The sequence below is a fragment of the Bufo bufo genome, chromosome 9, assembly GCF_905171765.1.
Source record: "Bufo bufo chromosome 9, aBufBuf1.1, whole genome shotgun sequence".
Taxonomy (NCBI): Eukaryota; Metazoa; Chordata; class Amphibia; order Anura; family Bufonidae; genus Bufo; species Bufo bufo.
The window spans coordinates 172834018-172852851 of NC_053397.1; the positions used below are offsets into that span (position 1 = coordinate 172834018).

Here is an 18834-nt window from a genome sequence, read left to right on the forward strand (position 1 = left end):
TAAGTCTCGCGCCTGCGCAGTGCCGTTTAACCAGCGCATAGGGCCGGCAGGAGAAGACTAACGCTGGCCTGTCAATCAAGGACGGCAGGGCGTGGAATGAGGTGGGAGAACGGAGCCTCTATGAGCAAGAGCAACCCCCCCCCTGCTGCTGGAGTCTAATTTGCATATTACAAAAGTAAGAATTGTGCAGTAAGGGGGGCATTAATAAACATAAAAATAGCAGAGTTGGATTTTGCTGACATTAGCACATCGCTTATGTCAGACAGTTTAAGAGGGTTAATTCTGGTGACAGAAACCCTTTAAGATTTTATTTATAGCAAGAAGTAAAGGCTATGTACACCTTTTTATTAATGTATTGTACTCATTTTGAACTAAAAAATAATTTTTTCAATTGATCTTTATTAAAACTTTTGAACCCCTGTCTCTGTGCAGCCTTGAGTTTCTCTAGTAGCAGGCTCAGAATTTTTAGGCTACTTTCACACTAGCGTTCGGAGCGGATCCGTCTGATGTTTCATCAGACGGATCCGCTCCGATAATGCAGACGTTTGCATCCGTTCAGAACGGATCCGTCTGCATTATAACTTAGAAAATTTTCTAAGTCTGAAAGTAGCCTGAGCGGATCCGTTCAGACTTTACATTGAAAGTCAATGGGGAACGGATCCGCTTGAAGATTGAGCCATATGGTGTCATGTTCAAGCGGATCCGTCCCCATTGACTTCCATTATAAGTCTGGACGGATCCGCTCGCCTCCGCACGGCCAGGCGGACACCCGAACGCTGCAAGCAGCGTTCAGGTGTCCGCTCACTGAGCGGAGCGGAGGCTGAACGCTGGCAGGCGGATGCATTCTCAGTGGATCCGCCTCCACTGAGAATGCATTGGGGCCGGACGGCTGCGTTCAGGACCGCTCGTGAGCCCCTTCAAACGGAGCTCACGAGCGGACACCCGAACGCTAGTGTGAAAGTAGCCTAACTCTGTTCCATCAGGCAACTCAGCTGCTGGCTCCTTATCTCTGATCTCTGACCTAACCGCTCATTATAGCTCAATTCTTATCTTGCTGATAAGAATGTGGCTTAAATAAGTGTTTATGACCTCTCAGTAGTTAGAGATAAGGTTTATTAGATGACCGGCACAAAGTGAAAGTACCATTCACACAGGTAGACAGACAGTTAACCCGTTGTGACACAAGGGCTCAATATTTTTAATGAAATTGAAAAAATTATGTTTAGCCCAAAATAAGTAAAATGCAAGAATCAAAAATAAATTGCCCCGGAAAGTGTGCATGGTCTTTAAAAACCAATAAGGACAGACAGCATATAAGAGCTATAATTGTACCATCAGCATTTTAAGTTTTTGTAAAATATACATAAACGAATCTGTGATATTATGACCGGTATTTACTATTTTCCCTTCCTTTTTTCATTAGATAACTGCAGCCACATGAAATCAGGGTCATCAGGCACATTTCACCCTTGTTGTTGCATTGTAATTCCATTCAGCGACCTGCAGTCTGTGAACATTGGACTCTTTGATCAGTTCTTCAGAATAACAGGTAAGATCATCATTCTGTTGTAGTATCTCTCACCACTATGAGGACATGCATGTCTGTCTGGTTTTCAAACTGTTTAACAATTGATTGTTGACTGATAATGGCCATGTGGTTTTGCGGGTACCAGGTGGCCATGATCAGTTAGCCGTTAATCCCTTTGTGAGTGCCACATACTGTACATGCTAATTGTCTGTTCCCCATGGAATAGCGACAGATGAAGGGTTCAGACCTCCACCTCACCATGTCTCTGCTCTACCCCGCTTCTTTAAAAATCCCCCACATTCCGTGCTTCTGCCCAGTGATTACACCCAGTGATCACCGTTTCAGGGCAAATTTGGAACTGATGATCACCATGATTGCCCGATTGTGGTGGTCATAGAAAACTTTGTTTGCAATGTAAACTTTTTCTGAACTCTAAAGGCGGGTTTAGATGTTTTCACTACCTGCTCCTGTCAGTCAAAGTGCAGAGGGCGTGGCAGATGCAGAGAGAGCAGACCCTCTAGGAGTAATGGCAACGCCCCCATTGCTCCTAGAGGCTCATTTGCATATATTAAAACATAATTTTTCTCAGCAATGGGGGCACATATGAACTTGGGACTAACACAGATGCCTTCAGCTGCCAAGCGCACATGTAACAGGTCAGCCAGGGTCATAGGTACAAATCTGCTGAGAATTGCTTTTTAAATTTGATCAGAAAGTGAAAGTGAATCTGTTTACCTGTTTAATTGTACTTTATTTGCTGCCAGGTTCTTCTCCAAATCATGTTGTAACGTGTCTGACCAGAGACAGCTACACAACGCATTCCTTTGTACAACACCTAATGTCTGCATTATCCTTGCTGGAGCGAACCCCTTCTCCTGAACCGATTGAGAAAGACTTCTATTCTGAATATGGGAAAAAGAAAACCGGTAACAAGCTCAAGATTTTAAATTAAAAACAACATTGCACTTGCCATCAAGTTTGGTTACACCCGTGTTAGGCTACTTTCACACTAGCGTTCGGGGTTACGCTTGTGAGCTCCGTTTGAAGGCTCTCGCAAGCGGCCCCGAACGGATCCGTACAGCCCTAATGCATTCTGAGTGGATGTGGATCCGCTCAGAATGCCTCAGTCTGGCTCCGCTTGGCCTCCATTCCGCTCAGCAGGCGGACATCCGAACGCAGCTTGCAGCGTTCGGGTGTCCGCCTGGCTGTGCGGAGGCAAACGGATCCGTCCAGACATACAATGTAAGTCAATGGGGACGGATCCGTTTGACGTTGACACAATATGGTGCAATTTCAAACTGATCCGTCCCCCATTGACTTTCAATGTAAAGTCTGGACGGATCCGTCTGACTAACTTTCACACTTAGAATTTTTTCTGAACTATAATGCAGACGGATCCGTTCTGAACGGATCCCAACGTTTGCATTATAGGAGAGGATCCGTCTGTGCAGACACCAGACGGATCCGCTCCGTACGCAAGTGTGAAAGTAGCCTTAAGGAGCAGATCTCAGGGTGCTGTCACATTTCAGCTGCTGCATTACTGCCATTGAAATGTACATATTAAAAATCTGTGGTTGAGCATGGTTAATTTATTTTAGCCATATGTGGTTCAGCTGTGTAGTAAAGTAAATCCTTAGTTACCAATATGTATCGGGTATATAGAGGAACAATCATGGGTTTATGTATTACAAACTGGTATGCTTACCAGGTAGTGCGGCCTCTAAAGATGCAAGCACTTTTTTTTTTTTTCCTCAAAAATACCCCTTTGTTCCGCTGCTGTGCCCCCCTGCTGTTATTGGACAGTGTCACAGACAGGGAGAAGGAGACGTCCATTGAGAAAATCAAATGTCTCCTTCTGTACCGATGGTCTAAATTAACATATCAGATGCCAAAAAGAGCATGGGGCACATCAGCGGAACAGAGGGGTATACTTGCCTCTGTAGGGGCCGCACTGGTAAGCATACCAGTTTATAACATAACACATAATTCCATGAAAGGTCCTCTTTAAGAAAAAACTTTTACCATTCACAGGGGCAAGGGGGAAGGAAGTCTGACAAATCTAACAGCTTCTTAGGCTGTGAAATCCACGTCCCATTGTTGTCAGTGGGAATCCACTTTCACAGGGATAAGAATTTGCAATCCACGTCAATCAGTGACATCTATTTAAGCTGATTTTGTGCAGAAGCCGCAACGGGTTATCAAACAAGGGTTAGCTAGTCTGCTTATGGATTCACAGCAGATCAAACTGCAAATCCGAAGTCTGAACATGGCCTTAAAGGGGTTGCCCAGGATTTTGATATTCTTGGCTTATCATCAGGATAGGCCATCAATATCAGAACGCTGGGGATCTGACACCCGGCACTCTCAGTATCAGCTGTTTTTGTTGTAGCTCCAGCAACAGAACTAGACTGCTTCATCCATTGTGTAGCGGTCAGGGCTGGTAACTGCAGTCCAGGGCTCCAGATGGCGACCGAAATGGTTACCAATGCGCCTTCAAATTTGCAGATGGCGACAAGACTTTTTAGCCTTGTCGCCATTTGCGACAGGACTGCCGCACTGTAGCTGAATATTGCGGTGGGGCATGGGAGCCAATAATTCCTTGTCCTACCGCTGATCACCTACGCTACAAGCTACACACCTCATTGATGTGCGTCCCCGCACAGGAGGGCTTGATGATGTCATCACTCCTGCCTGTGCTGGGATTTCACTACAAAATAGACCTGGTCTATTTGGTAGTGAAATCCCAGCGCAGGCAGGCGTGATGACATCATCACGCCCGCCTGTGCCAGGACGCACAGCAGTGAGGTGTGCGTGTCTTGCGTTGCACCATCCTGGGCCATACCAGCAGCTAGTCAGCGCCAGCGAAAAGACACAGGTGAGTATAAGATTTTAGCTTTTTTTAGTGCCAACATTACTGACCATAAGGGGGGCACTGGGGGGACATTACTGTCCATAAGTGGGGCACTGGGGGGACATTACTGTCCATAAGTGGGGCACTGAGGGGACATTACTGTCCATAAGTGGGGCACTGGGTGGACATTACTGTCCATAAGTGGGGCACTGGGGGGACATTACTGTCCATAAGTGGGGCACTGAGGGGACATTACTGTCCATAAGTGGGGCACTGAGGGGACATTACTAGCCATAAGGGGGGCACTGAGGGGACATTACTAGCCATAAGGGCGGCACTGAAGGGACATTACTGGCCATAAGGGGGGCACTGGGGGACATTACTGGCAGTAAGGGGGGCACTGGGGGGACATTACTGGCCTTAAGGGGGCACTGGGGGGACATTACTGGCCTTAAGGGGGCACTGGGGGGACATTACTGGCCCCGAGGGGGCACTGGGGGGACATTACTGGCCGTAAGGGGGCACTGGGGGAGACATTACTGACCGTAAGAGGGTCAGTGGGGGACATTACTGGCTGTAAGGGGGGCAGTGGGGGACATTACTGGCTGTAAGGGGGGCAGTGGGGGACATTACTGGCTGTAAGGGGGGCAGTGGGGGACATTACTGGCCGTAAGGGGGGCAGTGGGGGACATTACTAGCCATGAGGGGGGCACTAGAGGACAGTATGGAGGGAAATTACTACTGTGGAGCATATTTCTACTATATTACTATATAAGGGCAGTATGGGAGAAAATTACTACGTGAGGGGTGAAGTTACTACTGTGCGGGCAGTGTGGGGGGAAATTACTATGTGAAGGCAGTGTGGGGGGGGGATTAATCTAAGGTTTTATTATTATTACTGGGGGCACTCTAGGTGGCTGTAGACACTATAGGGACATTATTTCTAGTGGGGTCACTATTTTTTCAGCAATATAGAAACCTGGGGCATTGGGGAGCACCACGGGTACAGTATTGGGAATGGCAGCAGGATGACATTGTTGGGACACCAGGATGGTGGGGTTGATGGGAAAAATTGAAAAATCAAATGTGTCTGTAACAAACTCTGTAGAGACGAGATGCAGCTGCAAGACTTTGTCATGGTGGTCTGGGTCAAATGGAGGAGAAGAGGAAAGAGAAGGTCTACTTGACAGGAGATGTCACTGGATGTAAGAGGTATGTGGTGCTGTATTCTCCAATATGTAGTGCTGGCTCACTACTGTGACCTGCGTCTCATCTTCTCCAAGTCTTTATTTATTTATATTTTTATTATAATTATATATATTTTCAATTTGGTGACAAAAAATTTAATTTGGCTCCTAAATTTTTCAGTTTAGGAGCCAGTGGCTCCTGTTTATTTATTTTTTAGTCTGAAGCACTGCAGTGCTGCTCTCATTGAAGTAAATAAAAGTAGTTCTGCAGTTACCAATCCTGTCCTCCACATGCTGGAAGAGCGGTGTAGTTACGGCACCAGAGCTACCCCAAAACACCTGATCGGCTGGGGTGCAGGGTGTCTGACTCCATCCAGTCAGATGTTGATGGCCAATCCTGACAGTAAGCCATCAATATCAAAGTCCCGGACAACTCCTTTAAGTATTACATACCCAACAGCGTAACTGTATGTTGGTGCAGTGCAAATGTATTTTGTGGGCTTACGCCCTGAGCCCATTTCATGCACGGCAGGTGTCGGCTGTGTAATACAGCTGACATGTGGCTGCAATGACCAGAATTTGAGATAACTCTGATCCCAGTCATTTAAACCCTCAGATGCCATGGCATCTGAGCAGTTAGATAGACGGAGGGTAGTCGAGGGGATTGGTTGCTATGACAGCCTGGGGCCTTGTCATAGGAAACTGCTTGTTAAGCTGAGCCTTGTGGTATAGAATTCCATAGACTGCAGTAGTATACTATTGTAGTCTATGGTAAAAAGTTTACAAGTACAGATCCTCTAAGGCTGTGCTCACACGGGCGAGATTTCCGCGCGGGTGCAATGCGGTAGGTGAACGTATTGCACCCGCACTGAATCCCGACCCATTAATTTCAATGGGGCTGTTCAGATGAGCGGTGATTTTCACGCATCACTTGTGCATTGCGTGAAAATTGCAGCATGCTCTATATTCTGCGTTTTTCACGCAACGCAGGCAGCATAGAAGTGAATGGGGTTGCGTGAAAATCGGAAGCATCCGCAAGCAAGTGCGGATGCGGTGCGATTTTCACGCATGGTTGCTAGGTGACAGTCTAGTCACTGTATTATTTTCCCTTATAACATGGTTATAAGGGAAAATAATAGCATTCTGAAAACAGAATGCTTAGTAGGTGATCAATTGAGGGTTAAAAAAATAATAATAATTAACTCACCTTCTCCTCTTGATCTCGTAGTTCCCGGTCTCTTCTTTACTTCTTTAATGATAAGCTGTGGGCTAAAGGACCTGTGGTGACGTCAGATCACATGCTCCAATCACATGGTCCATCACCGTGGTGATGGACCATGTGATTGGAGCATGTGATCTGACGTCACCACAGGTCCTAGCCGGTAGTTCATCATTAAAGAAGTAAAGAAGAGACCGGGAACTACGCGGAGGAGGTGAGTTAATTTTTATTTTATTTTTTTAACCCTCAATTGATCACCTACTAAGCATTCTGTTTTCAGAATACTATTATTTTCCCTTATAACCATGTTATAAGGGAAAATAATACAATCTACAGAACACCTAACCCAAACCTGAACTTCTGTGAACCCAGCCTAAGGGTCTAAGAAAGTGAAAAAAAAATGTTTTCTTAAAAATATTACAACTTCAAATCATGTCCTGATTCTACATATAAAAATAAGCAATAAAAATGAACATAATAGTATCCACCATCTAAAAATGTCCAAACTTTTAAAATCTAAAAGTATTATCATGCACAATGAACGCCAGGACAGGAAGAAAATGGCAAATTTGCTGTATTTTGGTCACCTTCCCCCCCCAAAAAAATGATTGATTAAAAATTATCAAAACGTCGGATGTACCCTAAAAAGGTACCAGTAAAATCTAGATCTCAGCCTGTAGAAAACAAGTCCACACACTGCTCTTTAGAGAGATATATAAAATAGATATGGTTGTCAAAATGGCAATGCGAATAAAAAAAAACAACATTTTTTTTCAATAGTTTTTTTTAAAAGCAGTAAAACATAATAAAAACTATATAAATTTGGTATTGCCATATTTTACCGACCCGCAGAATAAGGACATCATGTTCTTTTTTGGCGTACAGTAAACAAAAGCTAAAAATTTCTTAGCGGATTAGTGATTTATTTTTTCTATTTTAATCCCACAAAGAATTTTTGTGCTGTTTTCCGATACAAGCTGTGCTAAATAGGGCTATTAAAGAATGCAACTTTTCCCGCAAATTCTCATATGTGAACTGAAAACTTTAAAAAATGATGGCTCTGAAAGTGGGGAATACAAAAAGGGAAAAAATTAAAAATGCCAAATATACAGTCATTAAAAAGTAAGGGCATGTGCAGACGGAGGATTTTGTCCATGGCAGAAACCTTTGCATATCCCACGACAAAAACCACTGCGCCGTGCTGTGGGTTCTGCTGTGGGTTTTCAAGCAGTTCTGCTCTAGGTTTTGCCCCACTCAATGGAGCTAAACCGCGAGCAGACTGTGGCTTTGCGAGGGCCCGCACAGTACCCACTCCAAGACGGGACCTCTACATTCTTGGCGTGGTCTGGAAAACCAAGCCGCAAAAAGGGACAGATTCACACCCAGGTAGCGATAACACTCGTGCACTTCTATTCAGCTGAAATGAATGCCATATATGACATACTGTAAGTTATTTTTTTGTTCAGTCAAATTACCTTTATCTTTATATACTGTACAATCACATATCACACAAAATGAAAAAATGTACTTCCCTCAGGGCATGTTCAGATGTAGGATTTTGGGTGTAAGATTCTGTGCAGAAAACCAGGCAAAATCTGCGCTGAAACCGCCTCTGATTGTTTTCAATGGGAGGCTATTCTGCAAATTATGTGGCCAAGGGTTTTTTCATAAAATGACAGCCATAAAACCCATTAAAGACTGAACCCATCTCTTCCAGCCTGCGTACCCTTTGCCTGTTGACATAAATGTGCACGCTCAGTTGATTCCAGCGTGCCCGTCTAATGGTGGAGTGGGGGATATAGCTGTCGTCCGACAGGACTCTTGTGTGTGAACAGCAGTCGCTGCCAGGAGCAAAAGGCATCTGGGAAAGTTGAGTGATTGTTTCCCTTTTACTCCAGTTTCTGCGTCTTTCAGACTGGTGGCAGTTCCTTAGGGCTCATGCACACAAACGTATTTTCTTTCTGCTTCCATTCAGGTTTTTTTGCGGACCGTATGCGGAACCATTCACTTCAGTGGGTCCGCAAAAACAACGGAAGGTACTCCGTGTGCTTTCCGTTTCCGTATTTCTGTTCCGCAAAAAGGTAGTGCATGTCCTATTATTGTCCGCAAATCACGGTCCGAGGCCCCATTCAAGTCAATGGGTCTACAAATAATACGAAACGCACACGGAACACATCCGTATGTCATCTGTATTTTGCGGATCCATACTGTAGAAATGCTATGCCCAGCCCATATTGTTCATGTGTTTGGTGATTAATAAGTTACTGTTTCAGTTTCCGATCCGCAAAAAAAAAAACAGATCGCATACGGATATGTTTTGTGGAATAACGGAACGGAAGAGAACTTAAATCAGAGGGGAAAAAAACTTCAGATACGTGAAAAACAGACCGCAAATCAACAACGGTCGTGTGCATGAGCCCTTAACCAGGAAGGCAGCTTTAAACAACCATTGACGTTCCAGTCATTCTTATCTCATGTAAGACAGGAAGTATTGTCAAGGGGGGAAAAAAGTCTCCAAAAACAGGAAAACAAAGAATGTGGACCATGCTTGGCATTCAAAATAAAGGCCTGCCCCTTACTATGACCACTGAGGGGAAACACGTCTTCTTATAAGCTGGGGGTCACTTTCAATTGCTTTTCAGGTTGCTGAAGTTGCTCCTGCCGGCTGAATGCTACGTTTGAGGTGGCGCAGATCAGCTATGATGCTTTTTAGTGGATTATATACACTGTATTTTACATGTACACTGAACTACATTGACAGATATGGGACCATCTAGCAGTGCTTTGTATGTCTATTACTAGAATACTACATTTGAGTTTGCTATCACTCATCATCTTTTTTCTGGATGAGCTGCACTAGTACTCGTTTGCTATAGATTACTAGTTATAGGCTTAATATGTTTAGTAAATATCAAGTCTCACTTATTAAAGGGGTTTTCCAGGTTTCTGATATTGATGAACTATCCTCAGGATTGGTCATCAATATTTGAATGTGGAGGTCCGACCTTCAACACCCTGCCAATCAGCTGCAGCCTCCGGAACGAGCACTTTGAATGGAGGCGGAAGCACAGCTCTGTTCGTGTAGTGGTTATACCAGGCTGGGAGCTGGGCCGCAGTAACGCAGCACAACCACTACACTTTTGCATCCGACTCCATTCATAGTGCTTCAGCCCCAGAGTTTGGAGGGAACAGCTGATCTGTGGGGGTCTGACACCCCACGATCAGCTGTTCCCTGGGTGTGTAGGGTGTCTGACCACCACCAATAAGATATTGATAAGATCTGAGGATAAATCGATGTCAGGAGCCTGGAAAACCCTTTTAGAGGTCTGGTGTATGACAGAGGGAACTTGTGCAGTCTATATTTGGGAATTAAATACAGTATACGGCAATATGTCATAATTACTCACTTTTTGAGAGTGAGAGCTGTTAATAAAAAGTGACACCTCTATAAAATCGAATTCCTTGGAGCTTCTATCAGCAGACACAGGCTGAGCATGCATGTGTTTTCAGTAGGGAGAGGGGAATAAGCTGTTGCTAGACACACCTGGTGGTGGTTTATAACCCTTTAGATTATAAGGACCAGGCATACTGAACCCTTCTTTCCCCAACCATCTGCTATTAGGGGAGCGTCTGGACACCCATATGCACATTAGATGGTTTGGCTGGTCCCTCCAAAATCATCATTTTGACATTCATATAATATGTTTGGCCGCCTTAAAGGGGTTTTCACACTAAAAATATTCTACAGTTTTCAAACCAGCATCTGAATACTTTTATAATTGCATGTATTTAAAAATTTAGCATAGCCACTGAGTTATTCCATAAAATATATCTGTATAGCGCAAACTGCAGTTTTTGTTTTCTTACTTCTTTGTCCTGCTCACTGAGAAGGTCGCACATGCTCTGTTTTAATCCTTCAGCTGCCTCCTGAGCTGTGATAGGGAGAGCTGAGACACGCCCCCTGAGCTGTGATAGGCAGAGCATGGACACGCCCCCTTAGCTGCGCAGAGAAGACACGCCCCTTGAGCAGTTGCCTTGATATAAATCTAGCAGCGCAATGAATGTGGAGATCTCTGGATCCATGTGAGGTACAGGGCTGGTTCTAGCGTTGTTAGAAAGAGACTGTCATGGAAATGGACCTTTTAATGGTGCTTGATTCATTATCAGATATTCTGGATTATTGTACAGTCACAGAAATGTAAAGCTCAATTCTGATGGAGAAACTTTAGGAACACAGACCAAAACGTTACCACAAAATCTGTCATATAACAGTTTTTTTTTATCCAGATTGATTCTGTCTTCACAGTCTTCTGTTTTGGGGCTTCCATAGTCTTTTGCAGATCATAAACAAGTGCTGGATTATTAGATGCCGATGTTTAATTGCGCCATTTAGAATTGGAATCGCAACACAAAGGAGGAGATTTATCACAAGCAGAGTTTTTTAAATTCAGTTTTGCAGGAGTCTGCGTTGCCATAATTGGCACCAAAATCATCAAGGGTGGCATGATGTTTGGTATATTTGGCGCATCATTAATACCACTTCTGTCTTGAGGTGTTACTTCACTTTCTGCACCACACCTTTACCGGAGTAGGGTTAAGACGGTTTTGGCCACTGGCTTAAAAAAGCTAAATATCGCAACACAAATAAGCCCAAAAAAGTCTCAATTGCCCGCTTTTGCAACTTTTGAAGCCAGAATTCTGAAGTCCATGACTTGATAAATTCCCTTATAATGTATTTGATGCCACGTCTTCCCTTATATAATCCAGTACACAATGAGATGTCCAAATCCACCTGCAGTGTACCCTAGTTACTCACCATCGTGGCTTTTTGAATACGGTGCCTGTTCTCAATCACACGTTTCCTGACACTAGAAGCTCATATCCTGTTTATAAGTTAGCCATTTTTTGTAAGTGCAAAACTTGGGTTAAAAGAGTTGTCTAGGATTAGAAAAACATAGCTGCTTTCTTCCAAAACCAGCATTGCACCTGTCCATGGGTTGGTCTTCGTCTTGCAACTGAGCTCCATTCACTTTTTAATTTCTCCTGCGGTGGCGCTGCACGGAAATTGCTCACTTGCCTCCAGGTTTCCCCACACGTAACTGCTAATCGCACTGGGTCCCAGCAGGGACACTTTACGGTCAATTAATCCACTTATTGTCAATTGACCTTTCTAACGAGAAGGTATTGTCTAAAGTGGAGAATCCTTTAAACCCGTTAGTAACCGCCAATACGCGGTTCTACTGCATTCACTAACAGGCCTTAGGCTAGGCCGCTATCTCCCGTGCAGAGGAGAACAGGGGCTCGGCTCTCACATCAATGCTGAGCTCCTGCTCTAATGGCCTGGATCGTTTAACCCCTTAGATGCTCCAGTCATTAGCAACCGTGGCATCTAAATGATTTAGAGGCAGAATGAGATTACTGGGTGCATGTTTTCGCATGGCAGCCTAGGTCCTAATGAAGGCCTGTAGTATATCTGTATCAGGCTGCACCTCAGTCATCTCAATGTCATCACAGACAGGATTACAATGAAAGATAACATGAATATATATATAGATGACACGGGATCACACCATTCACCATAGATGATGTACACCGCTCATCTCCCCCCCTTCCCTGCCCAATGACCTCTGCACATGTCACTGAGCATGTCTGCAAAACTCTCCCATAGAATTCAAGCATGTAAAGCATATCTCTGAATGCGGTAAACAGCAGCTAAGACAAGATGGCTGTCCCCATAATCATGTACAGGAAATACAATAGCGAAAAATCATTTAAAAAAAAACTAATTAGGAAAAAAAAAAAGAATATGATTAGCTTCTGGTTTTAATTAGACTAAATATATATGGAGGTGATATATTTTGTCTTTAGGTTTTTTCTGCATGAAAGTAATAAAAAATGTGCAAAAAACCTACGTGTCTTAAATTCTGTACCTTGTCATATGGCACTGCACTGTGCTAATTTACCAGTAGTCATTTTGAGATTTAGTAAGTAAAAAATATTTTCTATTTATTTTTATTTTTCTAGGGAAACTGGAAAATTATGAACTAATTCATTCCAGTAGAGTGAAATTCATCTACCCCAATGAAGAGGAGATTGGAGACCTCACCTACATTGTGACGGAGCAGAATGAGTCCTCTGGCATGCTACCATCTCTAAATATTTTGCTGTATGTTCTGGCATTTCATGTGGATTCTGCTGAAGGACCCGAACAGGAAGCTTTGCTGCAGCCGAGGACCCTCATCCTTACCAGCTCAGACCTGTTTTTGTTCAATGAAGATTACATTAGTTACCCTCTCCCCGATTTCGTCAAAGAACCCCCAAAGAGAGATAAGTATCAGTTAATGGATGGGAGGCGTATAAGGGATTTAGACCGCGTTTTAATGGGTTATCAAACTTACCCCCAAACTCTAACATTTGTCTTTGATGACTCCAGTAACCAAGACCTGATGCATAGTTTATCAATGGATCATTTTGGAGAGTCTTTAAGCCCATCTGATACCCAGAAATCTTGTGTTGGAGACAGAGAAGTCCAGTGGTACATCTTCATACCCAGTGCGGACTGCCGTGAAAAGCTCATCTCACTACTTGCACGCCAATGGGAGATACTCTGTGGTAGGGAGTTACCTTTGGAGTTGACAGGATAAGATTTATGGTACACAGAATTAAACCAAATCTGGTGTTGATGCTGCTTTGCCGTGTACCTTTATATTGACATTGATAGCACCTGTCTGAGCAAACACGCGGAAAACAACTTCTGCTGATGTTTGAAGAGGAAATCCCACGAAAAATATTTATTACCTATCACCCACCACTGGGACCACTTGGCTGACTAGAGAGGAGGTCCTAATCCACCCCTTCCTTGTCAGTGATGGCATTGGGGAGGAGTTTGAATGGAGCGGTGGTTCCATTCAGTGACGGTGACGAGTAGAGCTGAATACAGTGCTTTGCTGTTTCCGTTGGCGACATAAACATTGACTGTAGTGGTGGAGGAACAGGGAGATCACACCGCCTGTTCTAATAATCTGCGGGTCCCAATGGTAGGGCCCTTAGTAATCATTCTTTTTTAACCTATCCCGATGGATATTTCTTATTGGTTAAGCGTCCTGAGAGTTCTTATTTGAATATGTCAGTCGACCAAGCCGGACGGTCTCGCTTTTAGGTTTAAAGTGGCTGCCTCAGGTCTCTCCTGCTTTCCTATTTGGTAGAAGTGGAGATGCTAAGCTTGTAGATATATACAGTACATATAGATTTATATGATTTTACGTGGTATTATCATGTAAAAAGCTAAGACTCATGGAGGGAACCTGTTTCACCTACACAATGATGGGCAGCCTTTCTTTGATGAGTTTATATACAGGGACAGCCATCAATCACTCCACATGGGAGGGAGACACAGGACTCAGGTGAGCATTTAAAAGTGTTTTCTCAGGACAGACATGGCTGGCATCGTGCTATGGTAGGCCATGAATGTCCATTTGGTGGGGGTTCTGAGCGTAGCGACTCCGAACATTGCTAGAAAAAAGTGGCAGAGGTGCTAAGGAAATATGAAGCCACCACAGTTCCCGTCTGCTCTGCCTTTGTCATATACTGGCCTCAGTTTAAGGCTCTATTCACACGACTGTATTTTTCTGCGTTTTCTGCAGACCCATTCATTTCAATGGGGCCTCAAAAAATGTGGTCATCACAGCTTGTGCTGTCCGCATCTGTGTGTCCGTTCCAAAGTACGGTCGTGTGAATGCACCCTAACACAGGAGACCCCACAGATATGCTTTAATTCATTGTGGAAGCCAGCAGTGGCCAGGATTATAGGAACAGCAGAGCAGGTATCTAACCTTAAAGGGGTGTGGGTGTACCCCTTTACGGATCCTTTTTCTTAAAACACAGTACTCTACAGCTCCCGTAAATGTTGATGTACCTTCTTATGCTCACTTTTCTTTACCATTATTTGGTCTTTGCGGTAAATGCGCATGCTAATAGTAAGTATTTTTTCTGTATGTTGCTTTGTATTATATTGTATGTAACCAGTATTCAGCAAATGTACTATTTCTGGCACAAAGCTTCCTTCTGGAGCCAACGCACATTTTGTATATTTCACTCTTGTAATGTGTACTATAAAACTTGTATGTAACATGTTCATCAGCTGCTGTGAACTATCTAAACCAAACTTCTCTCTGTAAGTACAGTAAATATGATGGGGCCTATCATGTCTAAAAAGCTTTTGGAAAATGTTAATTTAAGATCAGTGAGACCCTCACAGATCAGCTGTTGTCAGGAGCTGGAGTATGTTGGAACCAAGCACTTTAGGGTATTCCCACTCTGTACGCTGCCATGGCCGCTTCCTGCAGTGCCTCTCACTTTCACTTGAACCCCCTCCGGTTTTGCTGATTTATTTGTGCGTATTCATGGGAAAGTTGGGGGAGTCCGCTATTTTATCTTAGGGCAATTGTCCATTCAGACTCTGTGCTGATTATTTTGGTAATGATTCTTAACAATGGTTGGAGTTCTGCTTTCTCTGATACAGAGCTAAATCCCGGCATAGGCATAGTCTCAAAGGGGTTTTCCTGCAGGTAGGTCATCAATATCAGATCTTGGGTTTCTAATACCCAGCACCTCCTCCAGTCAACTGTTTTGGCAGGTGCTGGAACAAAACGGTGAACTTGAAGCCTTTTGCTTCTAGCTTTGTCCTCTGATGGGGTTCCGGGTGTTGGACCCCCAACAATCTGGTATTGTTAATCTATCCAGAGAAAAACATGCAGTAAGATCCCACTATATATATAATAAAACAGTGAGCAGAGAATGTCAGACCCGAAAATGACATAACATTTATGACATAACCTTTAAAGTAAGATACAAAACATGTGATTGCATATTTTTCAGATTAACAAGCATCAGTACAGCATTTTCTATATTTATTATAAGTATAAGCAACTGACCCTTAGCGCTGTTGGATAAAATAAATAAAATCAGAAAAGTACATGGATTCTCTGATGTATTATTATTGCTCTCCAGATATACAGTACGTTGTGTGTGTGTGTGTGTGTGTGTGTGTATATATATAATCAATTTTCTACTCTCTTTATAGCTATAATTTTACATTATTGTACCACCAAACTTGAAAACATGTCTGCATTTTATGAACCTTCATAAATATCTTAAAGGGGTTGTGTCATCTAAGACAACGGGGGCATATCCTAGCGATATGCCCCCATTGTCTGAGATGAGAATACCCCTTTAAGGATTAAAAAAAAAAAAAAAAGGTTGCACTAATAACAGTGATAATACTCTCTACTTCCAATTATATAAATAGCACAAGCAAAAATGAGAAACGGAATATATATTATCAGAGAAAAAGATCAGAAGTCGATGGCGAGAGGAGGGTGAGCAGGAGACTAGCTGCTATGATGTCTCCCATACAAGTCAAAGAGAAGAGGAGATTCTGCTGCACTATCCTTCTGTAGCACAACAGCAGCAAAGAGGACATTATACAGAAGTACTGAGCAGTGTAGCTGTGAATCCAGCCCTGGGATGAGACTGTAACACACTTACTAGACCTTTCAGTAGCCTCTCTGTATATCTCTCTGCCTCTCACTCTGAAACTGCTGCTTCTTTATCCCTTCTCAATAGACTTATTGGGCACCTGTAACCTCGCTCAATGCAGCTACTCAGGCCTGTGATGGCTAGCCTCCGGCACGCCAGCTGTGGTAAAACTACAACTCCCAAGATGTAAACCTGCTTGGCTGTTTCTTAGAACTCCATAGAAATGAATGGAGCATGCTAGGAGTCGTAGTTTCACCACAGCTGGAGTGCCGGAGGTTAGCCATCAATGAGCTAGTATGTTGTCTCCTCTCTTTTTAAATAATAATTTTTGCATATACATGGAGGTAAACATTTCTCGTTAATGGCATTGGGGACACAGCACCATGGGTATACGCCCAGCTACCACTAAAGGCGACACTAGATATGAAAAATTTTGATATACCCTCTCCACAGCCACTAGGCTAATCAGTTTTAGTCTAGTCTCCGGGGGAGGCAGACATGACCTGCTGTTTTTTTTGCAGGTCTTGCTGCTATTTTATTTTTATTCTTTTATATTATTTTTATCCCTTTTTTCTTTTCGTCTGCAGGTCTCTGCCTGCTGCAGGATGGGGCTCCATCATGGATAACCACTTTAGTTGCACCCCCTGCGGACGCGTACTTTGAGTACCTCACCAGTCACCCAGTCCCCCTTTATTGCATCCGCAGTGGCATTCCAGCAATCCCACGTATGTCCGAGTTTGCTGAAAGGGTGACCATGCGGCGCCTGAAGACGCCGGATGGTAAGTATTTTCCCCTGCGCCCCTGCCCCATGGGGTTCCCCGGGTTAGCCCCCCTTTCCTGGCCAAGAGATGGGTTTCCATCTTTTTCGGTGATCTTTTGTTTCCTCCGCCCCCCTTTTTTTTACTTCTCCCTGTTCCATCCTCGTGGGGTGCTTTTTTTTTCTCCCCCCTTCTGGGTTCTATTCTCCTCCCTAGCCACCCACTCCTCACCATCCTGTTTCTAGTGCGCATCCTCGTCCTCTCCTTCTAATTTAGTCCCTGGCTTTGGCCCGGGAATAGGCCGCAATTTCCTCCGGCCTGTACCCGGGTCCCAGGTGCTCCTTTTACACTGTTTTTCCCCTCCCCGTGCGACTCTTTCCCACAGGAGGCCCCACCTGTTTTTCTTTCTCCGGAGGGCCCCGGTTTTCCAGCGATTCATTTCCGCCGACGGCGCACCTTTTTCATCCACTTCATAAATCGAGGCCCCTCTTCCCGGGCTTTTTTCTGGACCCCTCCTCATGGGAGGAGTCCCCTGCCCCTCCTATCACGGTCAAGCATGGGCTTTGCCTGGGGGGGTGGAGTTTTTGCTTCTCTACTCCTGGGCCCTCCATTTTTGAGGTACAGTACTCTGGGTTCTCCTGGTATCTCTTCTGCAAGTTTCCTGCATGTTAGGTGGCTGTTGCAGCACCTCTTCGGGGGGACACCACCTAGAGTCCGGTAAGGCAGCCCCTGGCTGGCAACTTTTTTGTTTTTCAGGCTTCCCCTCAGTTTCCATGTCCTCTTCCTGAGTAGACTGTCTGTCCCAGTCTTCCCCCGGGGTCGCCACGTACTTACGTGTGCCCATTGCAATAGGAGGTTGCTATGTGGTTAGCTTTCCCCTCTTTGTATGCAGTGCCTTGTCCCCAGGCTCCCTCGGGGCTCCCTCCTTCTGCGTAGGTCCCTCCTGAATGGACCCCTTCCATGTCCCAGGCCATAGGGAATCTAGCCCTACCCTCCAAATCCATGGTGGAGTTATTGGACCACTTGCCCCATTGCGACCGCCTCTGCCCCCCCAGGGACTCCTCTGCTGACTGGGTACGCTCAGCTCAGACATCAGGTCCAGTAATCAACCTAGGGTTGTCTCAACTAGGACCTGCTCCTCTTCTGTGTCCTCGGGTCACTTCCAGGACTGAAATCCCTGCCCTCATGCAGCAGAATCGCCCCCCCCCCCGGGAGTCCTTTGCTTCCTGCCTCGCTCCATTTCAGGGGGGAGAGTCCAATAGCGGCCCAGGGTCTCCCCTCATAGGTCCTGCTCACCCCCTGCATCCTGGTTTCCTCCCAGGATGGGGCTAGCTCCTGCCTCATCGGTGGACTCCTCTGCACCGATTCTGACTCGGAACACAGCATCAGGAGGTCTTCCACCATACAGAATCTCTCTGGGTGGTCAAACACAAATGTCCACTGAAGAACCTCTCCTTTCCAGGGTTTGTATCCCCTTTAGTGTATTTTCAGATGGCACTCCCCTGGTTGCACAGGTAATTAACCATACAGGTAAGTCAGCTTGCTGTCTCTCCAGTAGGTAGTGCTTTACCCGCCACCGTGTTTAGCACGCCGGCACACCTATGTGGTGTCCCAGGTATGTACGCCTTCCCCTTCACAGGGGGGTACTTGTACCACTGCCAAATGCTGTATTCGGCAGACTTTACTGGTTCCAATGTATCTCCTTTTCAGCTGGAGTAATTTCACTATTACCAGGGGCTATTTTCAGCACACCC

The 18834-nt window shown here is 44.7% G+C and overlaps 1 protein-coding gene across 1 annotated transcript in view; it reads left to right on the forward strand.

Annotated features, from left to right (window-relative positions):
• The window catches only part of NISCH (nischarin), a 79300-nt gene extending 63555 nt beyond the window's left edge, over positions 1-15745 (forward strand). The window contains exons 19-21 of the mRNA XM_040407084.1: positions 1424-1549; positions 2293-2454; positions 12810-15745. Of these exons, the coding sequence (XP_040263018.1) occupies positions 1424-1549; positions 2293-2454; positions 12810-13429 (908 nt within the window). The 3' untranslated portion in view covers positions 13430-15745. The remainder of the gene's footprint in view (positions 1-1423; positions 1550-2292; positions 2455-12809) is intronic.
• The last annotated feature ends 3089 nt before the right edge of the window (positions 15746-18834 follow it).